This window comes from Calonectris borealis, chromosome 3 (assembly GCF_964195595.1).
Source record: "Calonectris borealis chromosome 3, bCalBor7.hap1.2, whole genome shotgun sequence".
NCBI classification, from domain to species: Eukaryota; Metazoa; Chordata; class Aves; order Procellariiformes; family Procellariidae; genus Calonectris; species Calonectris borealis.
Genome location: NC_134314.1, coordinates 1,100,087 through 1,123,579, shown reverse-complemented (window position 1 = coordinate 1,123,579; position 23,493 = coordinate 1,100,087). Strand labels below are relative to the sequence as shown.

Here is a 23,493-nt window from a genome sequence, read left to right as displayed (position 1 = left end):
AGACACGCCGCTGCGCTTGGCAGCGCTGTCCCGCCCTTGAAAAATAACAGCTTAAAGCTTTTCTACAGAAAAGACGGAAAGCAACAGCTCTACCCCCAGCCAAGCACCTTTCAGCAGCAGAGATCAGCCTGCGCTGCCCAGGTTTTGTCCGTACGTCCAAGCGGTGACAGCCACAGCCCAGCCGCAGAGCTCCTCCTTGGCCCGAAGGGCTTGTCCCAGCCCCGGCGCCCACCTCCTCCCAGGGGCCGCCGCTGCCCCGGCCAAGGCTTGGCGAGGGGGAAGTTAAGGGGGCCGAGGAAGTAACCAATGCAAGTTTATAAAAGCTTTTATTTGCTCTTGGTATGACCAAGAATGGGACAGTGATCTTTTATACAATTTGATACAGTAAGTGGTACAAAAGAATGTGTTTTAAATAAAAAGCCAGAGTGGAGTAGCAAAAATATTAAAAGATTAAGTAAAAAATTGTAGGCATGGGAATTAATCCTAGACCGTAAGTTGACGCTGTTTTTCCACCATCCGAGTCCGAGAGCACGAAGCGCCACGTTTACCCCTGCCCCGCACCGCTGCGGCACCAGCAGCTCCCCGGGGCACTGACACACTCGTAGGATAGATTCAACCTCGGGTTTTAATTTATCACAACCAATTTAATCAAGTTACATTTTTTGCCACGACAAAAGGTAGCGCTGAGCCTTCCTCCGCTGGCCGGGTCGGCTAAAGCCCCCCCGCGGCAGCAGCGCGGGCACAGCCGGCACGGCGGCAGGGAAAGCTGCTTTCGCCCCCGTTCCGAGGCTGGCCTTAGGCTTTATTCCACACACAGGGCTGGGGAGGAGGTGTCTTCCAAGTAGAGGTTTCACAAGCAGTTAGGTTGCTAGCTAGCAGGAAGTTTAGATACCGGCAGAAATAAAATTACTGCAAATTCCTCCAACATGATTATTATTACTTTTTTTTTTTTCCTTTTAGCGTCTGCATCGACTCTTGTTGCTCACTCCTCCTCGGCTGGGCCTTGCGCTCCGCAACACAAAACAAAGCCAAGCCACGCGGTTCAAATGCATGGTTTTTATATGAACAGAAGTAGACCGTCTAGAAATATTTCAGTTTATTAACTCAGTAAGGAGAATACGAAACGGAGGTGGTAGCTAGTAGTACCAGCGAGTGGCCTGTTCTCTACCTGTTGGCTTGCAATGAACACAGCGTCTACAAAGGATCCCGAGGGATTTACACAGAGGGAGCCAAGCCCCTGGAAGCAAATAAAAAGCTCACGTTTAAAACAAGGATTATACAAAAAAACCTTGATGTATATTTCTCCGTTTTTCCCTTTTTGATAATGTTAGAAAGTGCAGATTTAACCAAAAGGTAGCCGTACTCTATTTACAACGCTGACTGGCAGGCGCGGGACGTGAGAAACGAAATGGTGCCAATTTATCTACCCGCCCGTCCCGGCGCCCTGCCCGACCAACAGCCACTCGACTGGGAAGGGTTAACACACACGGAGACAAAATGCCAAAATACAGAGGAAAAGGGAGACACCTCGGTCAAGTTACTACACGGGAAGCCTTTCAAAACTAGAAGTTCAATGTTAAAACACCATCATTTCATTAAAATTAAATCAGCATTATTTACTACTTTAATTATTTACCGGAGACAGTCCAAAACTCAAGCAGACAAGAGTGAGGCACAAGCTTGTCCAACCTCAAAGGAGAACGCGAGGCTTGGGGAGACAGAAGTGTCTGTTTAAAATATCTTTTTGTCCTTGGCTGGAGCAGCTCTCCTACGTGGTATTTTCAATGCAAGGCAAGCGAGCCTACGATCGCTCCTGCAGACCGAACGCCCGGCTCGGCAGGAGCAGTCGACAGTCAGACCGGCAGTCCTCAACCCCCTTCCCTCCAGAAAGGACGAAGCCACCCCGTCATCGGTGGCACCGGAGCCTGGCCGGGGCAACGCCCGGAGCTGGAAAAGCAAGGGAATCCCAGGGGGGCTCAGCAGCCCTGCTGGGATCACCCGCCGCGCTCCCGCAGCACGGGGAGAGGGCAAGGCTGACCCAAGTACCAATGACACAGCTCTTAACACTGGAAAATGGAACGTTTTCAGGGAGGTAATAAATTAAACTGCCAACTTTGTTTTTTCTCCTTTCTTTTTTTTAAAATCTAGTTTCACTCAGCCTTTTGCTAGGCCACCGAACAACTTGTTGGAGCGGCTAACAGTAAGAGAGAACTTAAAAGTTCATGTTAACTGCTGTCAGTTTGGGAATTGCATGTTATATTCATACACATAAAGTAGACAACCACATCACCCTCCATAGAAAACTAGTGCATGCAAATAACTCTTCCATATCATAAAACCCAACGGCTATGCAGGAGGAGAGAGAAGATATACTAGTGAACTGACATTGCCTAGAGGGAAATTAGTAGGTATCTTCAACATTTTTACCTTGAAAGCTAAATCAGTGCTTTGTATTAAGTTTTTGGCAAACATACCACGTTGCCATCCTTTTAATTAACACATCACACCATGAAGAAATGCAAATAAAAGCAGCATGCAGGCAAAAGGAAAGAGCTGCAAGTGAGAAAAAAAAAATGGCAGCAGGAACAGTTCTGAATGGCTAGATCACCAAAAAGGAGACACAGCAGATTAAATGTAATTTTTTTTTTTTTGCACCACCCTTTGTCCTCGATGCATTACACCAACGATTACAGAAAGCAATCACAAAAGAGTTCAGTATTTTAAAATGGTCAAGTATGGATGGTATGTCTCCTGCACATGCTTCCACCAGAAGAAAAGAAATTAAAAAAAAGTGAAAATAAAAGTTCCTTTCCACATAAGGCACAGGACAAAATAAACCCCATTCACATACTCAAGGCGAAAATGAGTGTTTTCCTGGCTCTTTTGCTGATGCATCTAGCGAATATGGTGACTCAAGCACATTATCCATGACAGAAAATTCCACTGTTGTACAAAATAAATTGTTAATTCTAACTTTTATTCTTATACAATTTGCAGAATAGAGTTGAATATGATTGCTATATGTTTTAAAGTCAGGAGGAACGGGACTATAATACAACCAAAACGTAGTGGTAAGTTGAGCAGGTACATGAAAAAATGAAGTCACGGAGATGATTTTCCTATACATGTTGTTGAGAAAATTATAGTACGCAAGCTGTCCTAAAGGAAAAACAAAGGAAGACAGGAGCTTGTTAAGATGAGGAACAAAACATTGGTTTAAGGTTAAAAACGGGCAGAGTGGTTTGTTTTGCAGCGAGAAAAAAGGGGCGGTGGATGGCGATTGGTGATATAGGAGAACGTTCAGCAACACTTGCTCTTCCAGCCTGTCACCCCACCTCCACTGCTGATATCTACATTTTCACTGTTGGGCTCTTTTACAGGGGTCTGCAATGAAACAAGTGGAAAAAAAAAAGTTAGATGACTCTTGAGACATTCTGAAATAAAGTATTCAGAGCTGAAGAGATAGAGGCTTACAAAAAGACTTACATCACCAAATAATATTATGAATAAACTATGGACAAAGAGCTCCACAGAAATGTAGGGAATCCTCCTCCCCTTGCCAGCAAAAGTATGCAAAACCAATTTAAGGGTTTTTTGTTTTAAATAAACAACAACCGGAAAAAGCTGGGAAAAAAACAAAACTTTTGAACTTGGACCACCCCAAAGTAAACTAAAGCTATTTCTAGATCCCGCTCTTAGAACTTGCACTTGGACTTTGGTGGAGTAAGTAAATCACAGCGTACAACTAACACAAGCTGAAGTTAAATTATGTGAACTAATGACCTTAAAAAAACCACAGAGTAGTTTATGGATAAAGAGGGGTTGTTCAAAAGCATCTGCCTTCCAGTTAACCAGGACACCAGTTTCCGAGGCAGCGGACAAAACAGGCTCATCTGCGTCATGGGATGTAAACTTGGTTAGACCAAAGCAAAAATCAAAGTCAAGTGGTTTTAATCAGACACTAACATCTACTTTCAGCTGTTTAGAGACTAACCTAAACATTCACGAGAATACTGCAGTTGTGTCTTTATATTCCTTTCATTATTTGCTTTGGCACAGCCTTACAAAAGCAACCCCCGCCCCGTTCTTCAGATAAATACATTAAGGCCCAAAAATAAAAATTTAAAGGTCAAAAAGGTCAGTAAGACTTGCCAGCCTGACCTCCTGTTTACCAAAAGAAGGGATTTTCACCCAGTTTCTCACATGAGGCTTGTAAAAAAAACGATTAAGAAACAACTCAGAACTACAACGGCGAACCAGACATTGTTGAGCAGATGGGTATTTAAAAGGGTTGCGAAACGATTCAGCATTGACCTTGCACTAAATTTCTAACCAGCTAACTCGGATGACGGTATCAATAGCACTCATGCAGGAGAGCGGTGGAAGACAGTGATGAAGGCAGCCTCAGTATGGGGCAGTCCCTACCGCCAATCTGGAGCACAGAAGAAACACATGGGGTCATTCGTTGAGGAGCAAAAGCACATACGCTAGAGTTGGCCAACCCACGTTCCTTGAGCTCCACAGAGCTGCAGTGCTGGAGAGGCATGACCTGATCATAAGCAGGCATGGGCTAGCACAGGGGTTACCGTGTAAATCAAGTCAGCTACGGGAGCACATCAGCTACCTGGAACCACCCACATATCCAGTCCAGCTCAATCCTGCAACAGAATAGTGGCAGCTATGGGAAGCCGATGCATTTTCTACTCATGAAAGATCTCAGGGATACAAGTATAGCAGTATCCTGTTGCTCTGGGCGTACAAAGATTTGGGTACAGGCCACAGAAAAGACAACCACCTTTATGGTACGCTGTACGTTTCAGGAAGGGGAGCCAACCACCAGAAGAACTGGTGATCCACGTTCTTCTCTCAGTTGCAATATAACGGTCCAATAAAACCTCCAACGAAATGCAGAGGCGGAGAGGGCTAGTCATTGGAAACAAGGTCAGAAGTGACAGAGCTCCTTCATCTGTTCTATCAACCACATCTACACTCTTCCCAACGGGCGCTTAAGAGTTTTTAGACAACATTGCGTATCAATGGAGATGGTGGCAAGGAAAGGACAATTCTCTTCCACGCCAATTGAAATGTTTTAACTCCAAGCACACGTACAACACAACCATGAGTTTAAGGGCCAAACAACTACGAGTTTACGTTCCTTGGCTCTTTGATGAATACTACGCTCTCTGCATAGTAGCTCTACAATAATGAAACACTAAACAAGCTTTGGAAGCTTAGAAGCTTTAGATGTACAATACTCCTCCTTCAGGGACTCGTTTGTCTTAGCATGCCAAAGTCAAAAGCTGCAACAATTCAGGTAAACATCAAAAGCAATAGGAGCTGAAATTTTAGGATTTTTTTTCAAACGAATCCTGTAAGCACCTACCTTTCGAAGAATGTCTTCTGCTAATGTGAGGAATGCCTTCTCAATGTTTATATTTGCTTTTGCACTAGTTTCGAAAAACCTAATACCATGCTCCCTAGCAATCTAAACCAAAAAAGAAAGAAGGTGGTTAGCATTACGGTAGAGTTATTCAATTGGTGCTGCGATAACTTCAGGATTAGCGGCATTTATAAGCATGTAATATTCTTTCAGCCATAGCAGGCATCGGAAGTACTAGCTACGCAAAGTGTCACAAAAGAAGATTCAGAACTCAATGATTCAGAAACAGCAATTAAAGTGTATTAAATCACAAGTCAATGTCTGAACATCAGGCGACAGATACATACAAGCCTGTCACATGGCAAGTAACTTAACAAAGGATGCTTGAAAATTTTTAGTTATCAGAGAAAGCAGAAACTGCAGCTGAACTCATTCCATTCACAGCAGCTGTTTGCAATGCAGCTTCCGAAAAAACATTCCCTAGACTTACAAACCATTAGCAAATCCAGCTACCTTGTTCTTTCCCTGGCACATCCCGTTGTGGCATCTCAACCACCTGGAGGTGGCGGGAAGTCTTGGCACTGATTTGCTTACTTTGATAAGCAAGTTTTTGTCCAACACTTACCTGTTCGCCTTTTGCTTTAGGGACAACTCTTTTGTCTTCCATGTCACACTTGTTTCCTAACAGCATCCTCTCCACATCTTCATTGGCATGCTAAAATGAGACAAGACGCAGGTTTACACATCTCCCCCAACAAGCAGTAAATATCTACTTCAATTTCTTATTTCCAGGCTCTTTGACATCCAGGCTAACGTTTAGGTCTTGGTGGCCTGCACTTTCCTGAGTTGTAACAAAGACTGCTAGAAACCATTCCTCAGACAGGGCCTAATTTGCTCATATAACCTGGAAGAGGAATGAGACAACAGCTACAGGTTTGACACAGCTCTATCACCATTCCAATGCCAGTTATTTTCCCCCTTCCTTTTCATTTCTGTGGTTTAAGTGTGAAGTCTTCCTTTCTGAAAGAGATTAAGTGCTGTTCTGCAACCCAGATCCTTCTAGTTAATGACACTAGCCTACCAAATCTTCGTTAGTTTGCATTCAGTGACGTGGGAAAAGAATCAGCTTCCTGCCTGGCACTTAGAGATGTCAGGTTTTACGTGTGCTAGACAAGCACACTAGAAATGATGCTATAAAACATGACAGGACAAGAACCACCCCACGTCTACAGCTGCCAACAATCAAGCTTCATGCACTGGAATGGCTCCAGCTGACACTACTACTTTTTTGGTGTTTAAAGGGTCCTTTGCATAATTTTATTGTAGACAGGTAAGTCACCTTACAATTGCAACTACGCTTCCAACCACCAAAAAGCCAAATAACAAAGAAGTTAGTAAAAATCCCTGTTGCCTGTAATTTTTTTTTTTTAGGGGAGTTACGGAGTTAACTAACAAAGGGAAATTACAGCGCTCTAGCATCATGCTGCTCCTCTGATGTCGCAATCATCAGAGCAAGACTGCCTGTCAGCTTTGTGCTTCAGCTCTGTCTGCTAAGTACTTCACACAGAAGTTGAGAAACTCATGCAGTGAGATGGCACGCAGACTATACACCAAGCGAACATAAACCAGGACATCACAAAGGGAAAACAGAAGTGAGCACCACGCTAATGCTCAGGATCCAAAGAAAAGCAGGACCACATAGCAGGGAATCACCTTTGTAAGGCAAAAGCAAATGCCAATGCTTTCTCAAGGAATGCTGAATGAGCAAAAACACCTTGGCTGGTCAGTTACTGAAGTACTGCCAATATCCGTCACGCTAAGGAAAGAATGTGCCAAAGATACCCACCGCACCAGCAGAAAAGTTCCAGCAGCCACAGCGCGTGGCATCACTGAAGCAGGTAAGTGAAGTAGTGGGCGCTCGTCTGAGAGCAAAGGCTGCAGCTCTGGCTGGGGGGTCTGCACCATCTACCCCGGGGTGGCCGATGCCTCCACCCAGATGGAGCTGCCCAAGGGAGAGGCTGCAGTGCAGACCTCAGACTGCAGGAGGTGCCTAGACCTCTCTCCTGGGGCAGGGACAGGCAGCAGACCTGCCTGCAAAAGGTGTGCCCAGGTGGAGGACCTCCTGCAGCAGGTCATCGGCTTGCCAAGCTGGTGAAGAGGGCTTTAAACTAAAGTTGCTGGGGGAGGGGAACCTCAGTCCATCCCACTCCCACCAGTTGGATGCCAGTGCCAGCACTAGATGCCCAGAGCCTGGAGAAGGATCACAGGTCAGCAGGAGAGCGCCTGAAGAGCAGCACAAAGGAACTCCAGCCACGCCAGCCAGTAAGTCACCTTCATCGGGGGCCCACCTTAAATGCCTCTATGCAAACGCACGGAGCATGGGGAATAAACAAGAGGAGTTAGAGACGTGCGCACGCCTGCAGGGCTACGATCTTACTGGCATCACAGAGACGTGGTGGGATGGCTTCTATGACTGGAGTGTTGGAATGGAAGGATACAGGCTCTTTTATGAAGGACAAGCGGGGAGACAAGGAGGGGGTGTCACCCTCTGTGTCAATGACCAGCTGGAGTGCATGGAGCTCCGCCTGATGATGGATGAGGAACCAACTGAGAGCTTATGGGTCAGAGGTGGGGAATGTGAAGCTCAAGGGCAGCCTGGGCTGACCATGAAATGGTGGAGTTCAAGGTCCTTAGGGCACCAAGGAGTGCGCACAGCAAGCTCACCACCCTGGACTTCAGAAGAGCAGACTTTGGCCTCTTCAGGGACCTGCTTGGTAGAGTGCCAGGGGACAAAGCCCTGGAGAGAAGAGGGTTAATATTCAAGGATCACCTCCTTCAAGCTCAGGAGCGATGCACCCCAACAAAGAGGAAGTCAGGCAAAAATGCCTGGAGGCCTGCATGGATGAACGAGGAGCTCCTGGACACACTCCAACACAAGAAGGAAGCCTACAGAGGGTGGAAGCAAGGACAGGTAGCCTGGGAGGAATACAGAGAAATTGTCCGAGCAGCCAGGGATCAGGTTAGGAAAGCTAAAGCCCTGATGGAATTAAATCTGGCCAGGGACATCAAGGGCAACAAGAAAAGCTTCTAGAGGTACATCGGGGATAAAAGGAAGACTAGGGAAAATGTGGGCCCCTCTCCGGAATGAAACAGGAGACCTGGTTACCCTCGTTACTCCATATCTCTGGGATATGGAGAAGGCAGAGGTACTCAACGACCTTTTTGCCTCAGTCTTCACCGGCAAGTGCTCAAGCCTCACCGCCCAAGCCGCAGAAGGCAAAGGCAGGGACTTGGAGAACGAAGAACTGCCCACTGTAGGAGAAGATCAGGTTCAAGACCATCTCGGGAACCTGAAGGTGCACAAGTCCATGGGACCTGATGAGATCCATCCGCGGGTCCTGAAGGAACTGGCAGATGAAGTTGCTAAGCCACTGTCCATCATATTTGAGAAGTCGTGGCAGTCCAGTGAAGATCCCACTGACTGGAAAAGGGGAAACATAACCCCCATTTTTAAAAAGGGAAAAAAGGAAGACCCAGGGAACTACAGGCCAGTCAGTCTCACCTCTGTGCCCGGCAAGATCACGGAGCAGATCCTCCTGGAAACTATGCTAAGGCACATGGAAAATAAGGAGGTGATTGGTGACAATATGGCTTCACTAAGGGCAAATCGGGCCTGACAGATTTGGTGGTCTTCTACAATGGGGTTACAGCGTTGGTGGATAAGGCAAGAGCAACTGACGTCACCTACCTGGACTTGTGCAGAGCATTTGACACTGTCCCACACGACATCCCTGCCTCTAAATTGGAGAGACCTGGATTTGATGGATGGACCGCTCGGTGGATAAGGAATTAGCTGGATGGTCGCACTCAAAGAGTTGTGGTCAACGGCTCAATGTCCAAGTGGAGACCAGTGACAAGCGGTGTTCCTCAGGGGTCGGTATTTGGACCTGTGCTGTTTAACATCTTTGTCAGCGACATGGCCAGTGGGATTGAGTGCACCCTCAGCAAGTTTGCTGACGACACCAAGCTGCATGGTGCGGTCGACACGCTGGAGGGAAGGGATGCCATCCAGAGGGACCTGGACAGGCTTGAGGAGGTGGGCCCATGCGAACCTCATGAAGTTCAACAAGGCCAAGTGCAAGGTCCTGCACATGGGTCGGGGCAATCCCAAGCACAAACACAGGCTGGGTGGAGAATGGATTGAGAGCAGCCCTGAGGAGAAAGACTTGGGGGTGTTGGTTGATGAGAAGCTCAGTATGACCTGGCAATGTGGCTCGCAGTCCAGAAAGCCAACCGTGTCCGGGGTGCATCAAAAGAAGCATGATCAGCAGGTCGAGGGAGTTGATTCTGCCCCTCTACTCCACTCTCATGAGACCCTACCTGGAGTACTGCGTCCAGCTCTGGGGCCCCCAACATAAGAAGGACATGGATCTGTTGGAGGGAGTCCAGAGGAGGTCCAAGAAGATGATCAGAGGGCTGGAGCACCTCCCCTATGAAGACAGGCTGAGAGAGTGGGGGTTGTTCAGCCTGGAGAAGAGAAGGCCCCGGGGAGACCTTCTAGCAGCCTTCCAGTACCTGAGGGGGGCCTACAAGAGAGCTGGAGAGGGACTTTTTACAAGGGCATGTAGTGATAGGACAAGGGGGAATGGCTTTAAACTGAAAGAGGGTAGATTTAGGTTAGATATAAGGAAGAAATTCTTCACTATGAGGGCGGTGAGGCACTGGAACAGGTTGCCCAGAGAAGTTGTGGTTGCCACCATTGTTTCATTCTTCAGTTCTCTCTACTAGCTTGAAGGGTGGGAAAAATCACCTAGTCTGTTTTGAGTGGAAGGTGTCCCTGCCCATGGCAGGGGGTTGGAACTAGATGATCTTTAAGGTCCCTTCCCACCCAAACCATTCTATGATGTACTTTGAAACCTGCTATGAGAAGCCTTTTGTAAAGTCTAATCTGAATTTACTTTCACTCCAATAGTCTTAATACTACTTTACGGTAGAATTACTAATAGAACTACTAATAGAGGCAAGAGATCCACGTACCAGTACTCCTGCTTACAGTAATAACCCATTTCACATTCCTCAGGAGAATCACCCCGTTTTTTTCCTTCAGGTCACAAAGAGGAAGAGCAATCAGACAACAAAGGTAGATTAAGATACCGTGTAGAATAAGACTCTGGAAATGTTGACTTTTCATGCACACACACAAAACTGCTTACACAGCAACAGACTCCTTTCAAATACAACATACAAAACTGTGCACTTGAGCAACTCAACTAATTCCTACCAGCCCAAAGCAAAAGCGCGTGGCATAGTGCACCTCTGCAGAATGTGTGACCTTTAAATAATTAAGAATTTAGCAAGGATGAAGGTGTAACATCTCTAGGTTTTCTGGCTATTTCTAAATCAAGGCTTAAGCATCCTGTAGAAGAGTCTCCTTGCACAGAATAGCAAATCAGAACAGCAGCTTGCTTATTGAAAATTCTCCTCCTTGATTGAGAGAATATCCTTGGCAATATTAACTCCTTATAAAACCAAAGCACTTAGCTACTTCATGCACAACTATCATTTGCAATCATCCTGTACATGAGTGGGTACACCTGCCACACATTTTAGCAAGAAGCCTCCACACTGCACCTGGAACCTCAGAGGATGACTTCACCCATCATTTCTGCAAACGCACTCCATTAGTGAGCTTCTTCCATAATAAAAAAAGCTTCCTAAGGCGTCAAACATCCCTTATAAAACTGCGGTAACCATGCAGCCTTCACAATGCACCTGAAATCAGCTGCAGAGGTTTGTGTGACACAGATTTGAAAACATGAAGTCAGCAAAAACTCTCGCTTCTCAGACACAATGGTATGAATGACATTCATGACTCAACTTCCTGGATACTACTAATTTTTTTTTTTTAAACAAAGCAACTAAAGCAGAATCTAGAGGCCTTGGTTTCAAGTTTATATTCAGCTCACCACAGAGTCTCTTCCTGTGCTGCCTTACTCCCTGCCTCCTGTACCCACCAAAATGCGTACCTTTCCATAAACAGTATAGTTTCCCATTTCTCATGCTAGGAAATTGAAGTCCCAATATCACATTTTTACTCTGTAAGAACCTTTCATCAGCCTCAATGCTTCAACTAGCAATGCCTGACAGCACCCATCTGCTGACGCTCAGTTCTACAGTTCTTCGTGCTTTCTAGGAAAATAACGAAGCTGGAAAATCCAAACATTTGTTCCATTTGGGAACAGCATAAGAAAAGCAACAACTAACAGCTGTGCTGCCCTCTAACATCTCAGAACTCCCGGAGAATGACCTCCTGGGGATCCAGGCACTGAACGTTTCCACATCAGTTTCTTCTGCTTCACCTGACCTTGCTTGAAATTTTACCAGCCTCCTTGTTTGGTACTCCTCTAACAACGACAGAAATCAGCTATGCAGGTTTGAGTAGTTTGCTAACATTCAACAACGGCAGTTTGCCATACTACCTCTAACAGCCATGATAAACTTGCACGTATTTCATGACATCAATTTTGAGTGAGTGGAGGTGATCATATTTAATTATCTTTGAGGATTTACATAGTCGTCCTTATGAAATTAGTACTAGAAGTGACATATTCTGTAACTACTCTACAGCTTATGGCTTAGCGTTGCTCCCCTGCACACCACCTTCTGGTGGCAGCTCCTCCTGAAAACGGCAACTCCCAGTTACTACAAGATGTATTCCTTACCTCTAAGTATTCTCCAGCACAGAAACAAAGTTTGCTTATGCACGAATCTGACATTTTAGGACATCAGTAGCCCTGTGTAGTGTTGCGATCCTTCATGCCAGTGTTGAAGGGAGAGGTGAGGGAGGGAACACAGGACATAGGCCTGCCTCAGAACAGCACCCAAGCCCCTGTGTTAATTTACACACCACACCTTCTGCCAGGGTAGAAGCAGAAGCTGCAATCCAGAAGCTGAATTCTGTGGGACTCATCACATGCTCTACGGGTCACAACAAAGAGCTCAGTTCCAGATCTTACAGACATTACTCACCTCATCTATGTTTCTGAGCCACTTGCTGATGTTTTCAAAGCTCTTGGCATTGGTGATGTCATATACTAGCATGATCCCCATGGCACCTCTGTAATAGGAGGTGGTGATGGTGTGAAATCGTTCCTGCCCTGCTGTGTCCCTGCAGAAAACAGACAAAAGTACATGTATCAGAGGCAAGCTCCAAAGAAACCAGCACGGTGTATCTATTAGACGAGTGTGCATGGTGCAGTACGTGCTCTACTGCGCCACGACCGAGGGATGTGCGATGTTTTTGAAGAGCGGTAGGACACGCTCCAATGTGTGAAGCGGCAGCTTCAAGGAAGAGCCATTCCCTCCCAGAAGTAGCTGAACACTCAGAGAACAAAAAGAGCAAGCTTCAGTAAGCCAGGTTCATGAGGGTACAGAAACTTAGGGCTTGAAGTTTTTCTTTTGGATTTTACTTTAAAGGGGATTGTTTCTTTAAAAACACATTTCAGAGTCAACTATGACAGAGACAAAAGACACTGGACTGGGCTTACATGACTAAGGTGGCAGAAGATGAAGCTATCTGTTGAAGAGCAAAGTGGTGAACAGCAAAGTGGTAAGTTGCAGTAGGTCTTCTGGTATATTACAACAATAAATAAACCCAGTATCAAGTCATGGTAGAAATTTGTTTAAAATTATTTTAAACTTTGTATTTTTATTGACAACTTGAAACTTGCACCCAAAAGGAGAAACTTTTATTTCTAAGTCTCATATCTCAGGGAAGCGTCTCAGACTTCTGAGCCCCGGTGGAACCCAGTAGCGGACAGGATGAAAACAGGAGCAAGAAATGCTCTACCAACACTTCGACAGGACTGTGAGCTCCAGAAACGTGGTTGTCCCAGACACTCCCTCCTGTTACTGACCAGTTCTTCCCAAATGAATGTAAAAATAAGCCACTTTAAAACTCAATCTACAATTTTTAAGTTACGTACCATAACCACTGACCAGCCTGATTAGACACTGCGCAAACCCAGCTGACTCAGTACTCAAGTTTCTGTAGGAAGCTCCCAAAATGTTGGAGGTTCTTTAGCAGTGCCGCTGTCAAAGCCAGCAGAGTCTGGAACTGCAACCAGCGATGACCTGACCCAACTATCCAGTCAACAGCACCACGATGCCCAAGAAGATCCCTTTCCATTTCAGCACCTGCTGAGCAGCCACGAAGACAATCACTCAACGTTTTCTGGAACTCAGACTTAAAACTGAGAAGAATTTTGTTTTCAGTTCAGTTTTATAAAGCTTTAATGCGATCTTACAAATAGATATTCCTGAAATTTTAGATCAAAGTGTATGAAAAGTAAATCTAGAAGATGTAGTATAACATTAAATTGTCAATTTCTATAAGCAATATGGTGAAAATTGCTCATGCAAGATTAATGACAGTATCTATTTTCCCATCTAATTTTGAGATCTTTGATGGAATGCATGAGATTTGTTAAACAAACTCACATGCCATTAAGTTGAGAATGAGGAGTTAACTGCATATTCTAGTGTCTTTCAGAGACCTAACAGATTACATGTTCACAGACATGTCTTCAGTGACACTATTCACACAAGGTAGAATCAAAGGTGTCTCCAAATTTAAACTGGTCTAAATTGAGATGAAACATTCCCTAACTGCCTTCAGAAAGAAACAGCGTTCCCCCCAACCCACATTTCCTCTTTCACAAACCAGTAGCCTCAGAAAAGATCACGGCCTGGAGTTGAACTAGCTCAACTCATTTCCCTCTCAACTGTTCTTGAGGTCACAGCGAACGCCTTGCCAGAACATGGACACCACCAGGCACCGAGTCCTGTGAAAACTCGGCTCTCCCCACCGCCCCGTCACCTACAGCTGAACCAACAAACGCTGACTGTAGTTGCCAAATCAATTTGTTTAAGCACACGTCAGATTTCTGGCCAAATATCAGTTGGCAATGGGGAGTAAATTAAAAGCCCTGAAATCTGAAGATGCCATGGAGGAAAACTTCCTGAGATGCAGGGGAAATGCTCTGCAAAGTTTCTTCTCAAAGAGTCTTATTGGCTCCGTTTGGCTTGGACCTCAGACCACAGTTTTAGCACACACGATAGCCACCCGAGAGACTGATTGCTCCCATCTCTTATCTCCTCCCAGGAGATGACAAACACCAGGAAGAGGGCAAAGAGCAGAGGAGGAGGAACAGGGGCATGTCCCAAACCTGAGCCCCACTTTGTTCAGAGATGCTCTAACAGGCCATGCTGCAGGGGTCTGGCTCGCTGGCAGCAGCCTCGAGAGGCAATCTAGTCCATTCCCTGGCTCTACAAAACGTTGAGCGATACCCACGTTATTCCTGAAAGATGCCTGCTGTTCTGCTGAAGACCTCTGACAATTGCTGGCTTGAATCCCCCCCCCATTTCCTTTCTGTCCCATTTGAAAGTTTCTCCCGATGGCACACTTGGGTCTTCTTTAGTGCAAATTAAGGCCGTCAGTCCTTGTCTCACCTTTCATACGGAAGGAGAGAAGTTCATCTCCCTTCTTTCTACAACTACTTTTTGCATACTCAAACACAGCTCTTGCACCTTCTCTGAGTTTTCTCAAGCCACCTCAAGTTCTTTACACCTTACTCACTGGCCAAAGGTCTAAGATACGCAGTCTCACTTATTACTCTCTGGATTCTCTCCAATTTGCCCGTGCCTAAGCAAAAACCAGGACACTACTCCAGCTGAAGCCTTACCAGTCTCACACAGGAGCATTTTCTAGAAGACTTGGGCATGCCTGTTTCTGCATCCCACTCCCTTTCCTCATGATGAAGCAGATTTTTCTGACATTCGAGTAACTGATTACACATGCTGAACTTGATAACTTTGCATTTGTCTCCACTGAATTTCACAGGACTTTTTTCAATGACATTTCTCCAATCAGTCAAAAGCAATCTGAACTATAATCCAGTCCTCTACACAATTTATACTTTGCAACTTCATCTTTTCCTGCTTAGCTTAAATACAATAACCATACTCTCTATTCCCTTATCCCAATCATTAAAGAAAACATTGCCTATCATGAAACTCAGGACAGACTCCTGCAAGATATCTCAACGCAACTCTTACACATCATTTATTTTCTCCCACCATGAGTTTTGCATCCACTGATAGAGTCTTCACCTAAGTCATTTCCCCCTACCTTGCTTATACCAAGCAGGACAGTGTCAGAAAAGCCTTACCAAAAACATCAAGACATAACGGCATCTGCGATTTCTCCCCTCCTGAGAAGGCCAGTAGTCATCACAGTAAGAATTCAGACTGATTTTACACAACTTGGCATTGGCAACACTTAGTTGTTACTCATCGCTTGTCACATCCTACGCGCCTACAACTAACTTGCTTAGTTAACTCCTCCAGTGTTTTTTTCTGGCAACTGAAGCTAAGCTAATGGATGAAAAGAAAGCTGGGGAGGGAAAAAGCAAAGAACCCGGAGTGTTCCCCCCCCTTTTTTTTTTCCTCTATGTAAGTACTATATTTGCCCTTTCCCCTTCTTAATGGATTCTCCATTCATTATTCAGAGATAACTCTTAATGGATGTGAGATTAGAGGACTGACTGAAGCAAACAGAGGAAATGAGTTATGGTTTTCAAACTGCCTACGACTGATGAATCCACCCTAAGCAAATAGCACAGGACAATTGGAGACCGCATGTCTTGTTTACTGCCCTGGCTTTCCATTCTTTTGTTCAAACCTCAAGGATGTAACAATATGCTCCAAAGCTATGGGTGTGCAATAAATCCTTGATGTAGGCAAAAACATTTGTGGAAGCTAGCTAGCTCTCCAAGCTAAAATAATGTAGACAAGGACTATTAAGATAGCCAAGGAAAATGAAGCCCTACTGCACAGGAGGAAACCAAAAGAACTTGCTTTGTTTAGCTGCAAAACGAGGACAAAGAAGGTCTTCCTGTGGGACTAGGGAAAAGAGAAGCACAAGGAAAGTGAAAAATCTATTTAAATTATTCTCATGCCAACATTAAAGTATGCATAAGCTATATCATATTAGAGGTTTAACCAACAGAGAAAGGAATTTCTGGGACAGCTTTCCAGTTGACCTAGCAGAGACTAAAGAAACCTTAAAATGTGCTATGATTTGTTTATGAAAGATTTACATGGATGCAACAAGAAGAGATTATATCTGATGATCTGTGAAGATCCTTCCAGTCCACATAGCTCAAAATAAAGGTCTTCAACGTATTAAACCAAATAATTCCTAGCAAAATAATCCTAAAAATTTTATTACTGTCCTACTGTTTCGTCTTACAATTTTTTTTTAAAACTACACAGCAGAGTACTGCATTGAAGAAACTGTACTGCTGACATCAGGCACACTCTGGAAGCCTTAGCGACTGGGTCGAAGACTTTCCTTCACAAAGGAACATCTGTAAGATACTTCATGACCAGCAAATTTCAGCTTTTCTGAAAAAACATTGAGCCAGAAAAAAAAAAAATCTATAATGAGTGAAGTATCTAATTGTTTTATAGGAACTCAGACTAACATTCCAAAAGAGTCTCTTCTACCTTGAGCTACGTACATGGTGAATGGCCTCAAAAGCAGCAAGAGTTAACTTTTAGACGCTCCTAGGGTAATTGCAAAAATTAATGAGACTGTACCTTAGTTAGTGGTGCTGTCTGCAGCTTTGGCTGTACACCACATACTTACTAAATGCACGAACTTGCATATAACAGGGGGCTTCCATATGGAACTATTTCAGATAGCTATGCTGCTGCACATTTCTTTCACCTGGACAGGTGTTCCAAGTCAGATGATTACTTTTGCAACGAGCTCATTGCTGAGTAAAACAAAATTCTGAGGATGCTTTTCTAGCCATGAAGAAGTGTTCCCAGCAAAGATGCACTGATAGAAAAATGTTACTTTATGATCTACGCAGTTAAGAGCTGCATACTAAAAAAAAATAATGCTGTTTCTAAAATTTGGAATCAGTCAGTAAGACTGTACGAAAATACGCTGACATACAAGTTTTATGTAAAGACAGGAGGATCAGAGTAGCAGCTAAGTAGGAGAAAAAGAAAAAAATTAGATGTGTTTGAATCTCCGAGTTAAGTGTTTTTCAGTTTAACACAGAAGCAATTTTGCCATTGTACTGCTTCCATATTAATACAGCACTATCAAGTGTGATTGTTTCATACACCACTGAAGAGAAATGGATTATTTGTCTTACCCAGCTCTGGAAGCTCTTCAGGATCTAGCCTTTCAGATCTCAACTTTCTGGCCTTAACGATGGAAGTCACCGCACTGCAACAAGCCTGCGCAGACACTCCTGGGGCAGCAGTTCTGCAAATAAGCCTGTCCCAGACGCACAAGAATCAAGCACTTTGCTAACTACTGTCATTCACTTCAGTCTATCATGGCTTGACAATACATACTGCACGCTGACACAATGCCAGGAATCTGCATGAAAACTGGTAAATAGAAAATTCACAAGTGAGGAATCAACAACTGTTAGACCCCATGAAGCCCTGCAAAATTAACTCCTCATACAGCTCTACCCATATATTTTGGTTACTCCTTAAGATCCGTTTAAGACTAGACACGTATACACCACGTGGCTGTTTAAGGAAACTTGGGATTACTTACTCTCTGACTTGGAAAAGCAGGGACCTCTTGAAAAGGCTAATCACTCACTCACTGTTCACATAACCCCATTCTGTTCATAATCCCTAGAAACCTATCCCTAAATCCTGCAGTTATTCCTTGACAGCTTTCTGCCTTACCCTGTCACTCCAGCATTCCACAGTCAGCATAAGGGTGTTTGGGGTTTTTTTGTTTTGGATTCACTCTCCCAATATCAACATCCTGTAAATCCACCTTCAGGATCATCTCTTGCAGTTCCTAGCTGTCTCCCTAGACTGTGGAGTCTGAACAGAAGACCAGAAAGTGGCTGTGTTTTCTGCAACCAATTTTCACAAAATATTCTTGAATAAATGGAAAGAGGGCTCCTGAGGTAAGTTCTTCTGCAATAGCAGAACAGGGTACACCATGACCCTCTTATTTCTCAAGTTCTATTCCGAAATACTTGGCTGATCTGGGTTTCCCCCCCTCCACGTTCCCCTTTCTCTATTTCATTTCCATTACGCTGAACTAGAGCTTCTCCCAGTCTCCCACTCCTGCTGGTGGATTTCCAGCAACTTTGATTTTCACGGTCCTTGAGCTTAAAGAATCCTTCCTTCTCTTCCATGTCTGCTACCACTATGTATTTTTTAGGTGACAGTAACACTTCCTTTCAGCCTTCATTTCACCAGGATGAAAAGCCTAGATCTGACTTTTGTGCATTCCCACAAGCACATAAGAGCCGTTACCTGGTCAGGCCAGAGGTTTCCCAGCTTCCACTCCTGTGTGGTTCAAGGACTTCTGGAGCCAGAGATCACATCTGCGTATTTAACAGTCCAAAACAGACTGTTCCTTCGTGAAATCCCTTGCGAACCTGCGTACATCTGCAGCTACCACAACATCTTGTGATGAGGAGTTTCACAGCTTAACTTCATTTCTTTGTGTTTTGCATGTGCCGCCTTCTAGCCTTACGCTAGAACTAATGTTCTGGTATTGGAAAAGGCAGTGAGTTATATCTCTCTCTACCTACCGTTTTCAGTATAATCATGATTTTTAAAATGCGCTTTGGTTACTTCTCTGACATCCTGAAGAATCCTAACTTTCCAGTTGTTCTTCCTAAAATAGCTATTACATCCCTCTGATCATCCTACTTGCCCCTTTCTTTCTAGGGCATGCTAATCAAAATTGTGTATTATGTTAAACCGTGACACCTACTTCCCTGCCCATTGGAAATAATGGCACCCACGGTATCAGAAAAATCACATTTAACTTTTCAATTGCTACATTATGCTAATAAGTTTTGTGAATTACAGGATGCCTAAGCATTTTGGTTTCCATTTCAAAGCAATTCTATGCAAGTTCCTGGAGTGTATGATATTACACTCTTCATAGCTGAATTTTTAGATCTACTCTACATTCCTCTAAAGCATTTCATCACTTTCACAATGATAACACCATATTTTCCTGGAGCACTAATCTCTCATTTTCGTTCTTTCTTTCTCCCGCCCTTCTCTGTACTATGAGCATTACTGTATTAATATTTTTCAAGATGTTCATCGGTGTCAACCCTCCCAGGTCCCACCCTTCATAAGTATTTCTGCTCCCAAATCTTTACCCTAATTCCTTTCTCCCAAATCCTGTACTAAGCCCACCACTGGTGACTTTCCATGTGGCATCGTATTGTATACTGTCACATCAAGAAATTTTCTAAACAGGTAAGTAGCACAATAACCTAACCGAGAAGATCCTCGATTCTCCTACGTGCTTCCACCCAGAATTTGACATACCAGCACTCCTCCTGATGGATCTGCCCTGAACAAGCTCATTCCTTCAGAAGGCCCGTCCCAAGAGCTGCGTCCCACCCTCCTTGCTTGCAGCCCATGCACCATGCACCTAGCTGAGGCTCTCCAGAAGCTCCCTGCACACAGACATAGTCCCACTTGCGACCCAGTCCCACCATTCTCCACCTCCTCTTGTCCCAGCCTCCCCTCTCCCCATTTCAACATCGTTTTGCAACAGGCACATTTACATTTGGAGCAATATGAAAATGCTTTAATCCTAGCTTGATCCCTACTGAACAGCAACCCCAGTTTTTAATAGCTATGAAGTACCAAGTTGCTTATCACCTCTGGCAAGGTTTAACTCTGCTTGACCTTTGTATTCTTGCTTTACTCTTATACATAATTTTAGAGGTCAAGGCATGACTGAGATACTGCCATGTCTGCTCGTTTTCCATACCCAGGAAGAGGCAGGTAGCTATCTTGCTCTGCAGGAAAGAAGCAGAGCTATATTAGAAAGTGCCAGTTTTATCTGTTTTCTGTAAAACTAATTGCCAAATGAGATTGCACCCCCACGCCAGTGCTAGCCACAGTAAAACACAGCAACACAGCTTTGCAGGCAGCCAGAGAGCAACTCCTATACCAGGACAACAGCGTGAGAAAGATTTAATATGTGGGTGGTGGAGGATTATATGGATCAGTGAGAGACAGGTCAATATAGTAATTGTAAACTGAGGAACAGTTTATTTCTATTGTTTTCGGTATGTGAAAAGAAATATACTTTTCGTCTATGTAAATAACAAATGCTACATAATTGAATACTTAATCACTCCCACTGATGTAGAAATCTTATTCTGTAAGTGACAGGTTTGTCCTGCAAAAGTGATGGCTCATTGAACACAGCTCCTTCATAAACATTGAGCAACGCTATGTAAAGAAACTCCATCATATTTGGGAAATGGCTAACATCCACTAAGTTCTTTAAGGTACAAAATTCTGTCACCATCTGTCATTCTGCAAACAGCTGAGTGTCACTATTCTGGAAAAAAAAAAAAGGTATCAACCTGAATAAGCACCAAGAATAATAATAATGATGATGATAATAACAACAGCAACAATGACAAGACAAAACTGCCTTTGCTTCTAACAACAAAAGGGACTTTTAGGAAGGAAGAAAATAGCATTACGAAAGGCTGGACAAAGATACAGAGGCACTTTGGAGAGCCGCGGCTAGACTTACTCGTGTGGACTGAGCCAACGTAACTGCAGCCGGTACCCTGTCTTTGTAAGCGACCAGAAGCAGCCCAGACGTGCGTACAAGAAACAGGGCAAAGCGATACGCAATCTCACGAACAGGACTATAGTTTTCAGAGGGGGGTGAAACCACAAATGAAATTTCTCCTCTAACTTCTGAGCATGGATATGCTGCATTAATACAAGCACACCTGCAACGCAATACTAACCGAAAGCACGCAAGTGCCAAGGGCCTCGCCTCCTGTCCTTAACTGAAAGCCTGTTTTCTCTTCACCACCCGTCTTTTGTTATCTTCTGATCAGCTTCATCAAGCATGGAGCTGTGTCCCAGTGGAAGTGCTACCTACGACTCAGAAGACGTGTTCTGTTTGTTCAGCTACGTTAGCTCCTGTGCATTTACTTCAGTTCTAAAAGCATGACCCATACTCTGGACGCAAGTAAAGCTACAAGAACAGCCTCAGGTTTACAAGGGAAATGTTCCACTAAATGCATCCCTTGCTTACTAAACCGCTGCAGCGGGAGTGAAGGGTAATTCTGGAAATATGTTACACAACTCCTAGAAGTACAGGGTGAGTTTAAATACAGGAAGCGGTGGTTAAATATAGATGCATTGCACAAAGTATCTTCACCAAAAGACACTGCTGTCCTAGCCACCAAACCACTGCTGGGCAAAACTCCTCGTCCAGGAAAAGTTGGAAACTACAAAGCCTAGATTTCCCCTCCCCCAATCAGAAGTGGATGCCATAGGAACTTCATTTTCTGCTTTCCAAGTTTCATTTCAAATGTGAAATTTTAAACTGGCAGGAACCAGAAGCAGATCATACAATGACCTCCCAACTTCACAATGTTTAAAAGTTGCAATTTCATAAAACTCAGCTCACCCAAACCCCTCTTCATTTCTCTAAGCCACAAACCCACAGTGTGTACAGGTTCATTATGGCTTGCTCCTTTGTCTATACACATATCAAACATCCTCAGTATTCCATATTTTCAGTTTTTACATTTCATGATGACTTTTTCCTAAGTTTAGTCTAACACTTCCTTTTAAGTCATTCCAATGTTTTGTTCTACCTTTCTTTCCCATGGTGATTCGCAGCACCTACCCTTGTTGGGGTAAAAAATATGACACAAAATGATTGTTAGAAGTTATGGTTTGATCTGGGTTGAAAATCTGATGGCGAACTCATACAGCAAGAGCTGTCCAGCAAGTCAATCAATGAAGCTGCATTACACCTGGATGGCTCTTTAGCTAATGCTCTCAGTCCCTTCCTTCCCGCTGCTCTGCTTTTGGTTCCCCGCTGATCTATACCCATCCTTCCTCAGACGGCTCCATCTAAAACGTTGCTCTTACGAAGACAGTTACCCTTTGTGGCTCCCCGCTGAAGCATTCCAGTGCGCTGTTACTTAATCATCCAAATGCTTCCTTATTGACCGGCTACGCAGTTTATGCAACAAAATCAACTTTGACAACTCTTTCCCTTGCAGGGCACAAAACAAAATAACTAAGTTGGCCAACTTCTGCTTGCAGGACCAGGATGTGAGAAACAACTGAGACAAAGCGGGCACTCGGAGCGATGGTAACAAGAAAGATTCAGAATACGTTCATTAGGAAGGATAATCATTCAGCCAGTTTTCCTCAGACAGAGGAAGACCGGTGCTTCCTTCTAACTGGAACTCATCCATCCGCATCTACAAACGTCAACATTATCAAGCTGTAAAAGATTTTTATTAGTGGGGACAAAATAGGTAAATTCAAGTTCTAAGCAAATTCAGGTTCTGAACTCTCAGTGAAGCTCGAGAATGCACCAGCAATATGTGTACGTGGCTGAGGAGGGAGTCTAAACAAACACACAGGCTAGGAGAAGCCATTAGCTTTCGTGACCTGACTTGTTACAGGGCTATTAAAACAGAAGAAAAATCTCCAGGTAGACATGCATAAAGGGAAACAGTTTATGTTTTGCCTCATTTAGACTCTCCAGCAGCCAAGCAGCCATGCTTTCAGCCAGCTGAGAAACTCTCCACAGTTTACCATGGAAAAATATAAAATAAGTGCAGACGTGGATAACACTTTCTTGCTGACACAAGGCAAGGCTACTAGTCAATTTATAGTCATAGATTCGAGGCAACTCCCAATTTAAAAATTCCAGCTTTAAAACACTTCCCACTAAATCACAGACTGTGAGGATCCTGTCCTCCCAAACAGGAGATTTGCCAACAGCCTGTCCAAGGGAGCAGTCAGTAACAGTGGCTATAAACGCAACACACAGATCCCTTACCCATCTCTTAAACATAGTTTAGGGGAATACACATGGAGCTTTACCACTACTGAAAATACAAAACACAGTTACAAAATTAGATGCCTGAATGTAATCTCGGAAAGAGTAAACTCTGTCACGAAAACCTGCTTCTGCAAGAAGCCATCCAGAAGGATGCCACCCCATAGCTTCTTGGGTGTATTACTCA

The 23,493-nt window shown here is 44.2% G+C and overlaps 1 protein-coding gene and 1 long non-coding RNA gene across 3 annotated transcripts in view; both read right to left on the bottom strand.

The window, feature by feature from the left end:
• Positions 1–307: 307 nt before the first annotated feature.
• RAB10 (RAB10, member RAS oncogene family) overlaps positions 308–23,493 on the bottom strand; it is a 50,404-nt gene continuing 27,218 nt past the window's right edge. Inside the window, exons 3-6 of one of the 2 annotated variants that reach the window (XM_075144735.1) lie at positions 12,410–12,548; positions 6,006–6,095; positions 5,384–5,485; positions 308–3,384 (exon numbers count right to left, since the gene is read on the bottom strand). In XM_075144735.1, the coding sequence (XP_075000836.1) occupies positions 3,301–3,384; positions 5,384–5,485; positions 6,006–6,095; positions 12,410–12,548 (415 nt within the window). In that variant the 3' untranslated portion in view covers positions 308–3,300. The remainder of the gene's footprint in view (positions 3,385–5,383; positions 5,486–6,005; positions 6,096–12,409; positions 12,549–23,493) is intronic. The other variant, XM_075144736.1, reaches the window with a different exon arrangement.
• Positions 13,367–23,486, bottom strand: LOC142080001 (uncharacterized). The gene is made up of 4 exons (XR_012672835.1): positions 22,394–23,486; positions 18,749–21,373; positions 17,611–17,851; positions 13,367–13,579 (listed from the first exon to the last, which is right to left on the bottom strand). It is a non-coding gene; the product is annotated as an uncharacterized LOC142080001 (long non-coding RNA).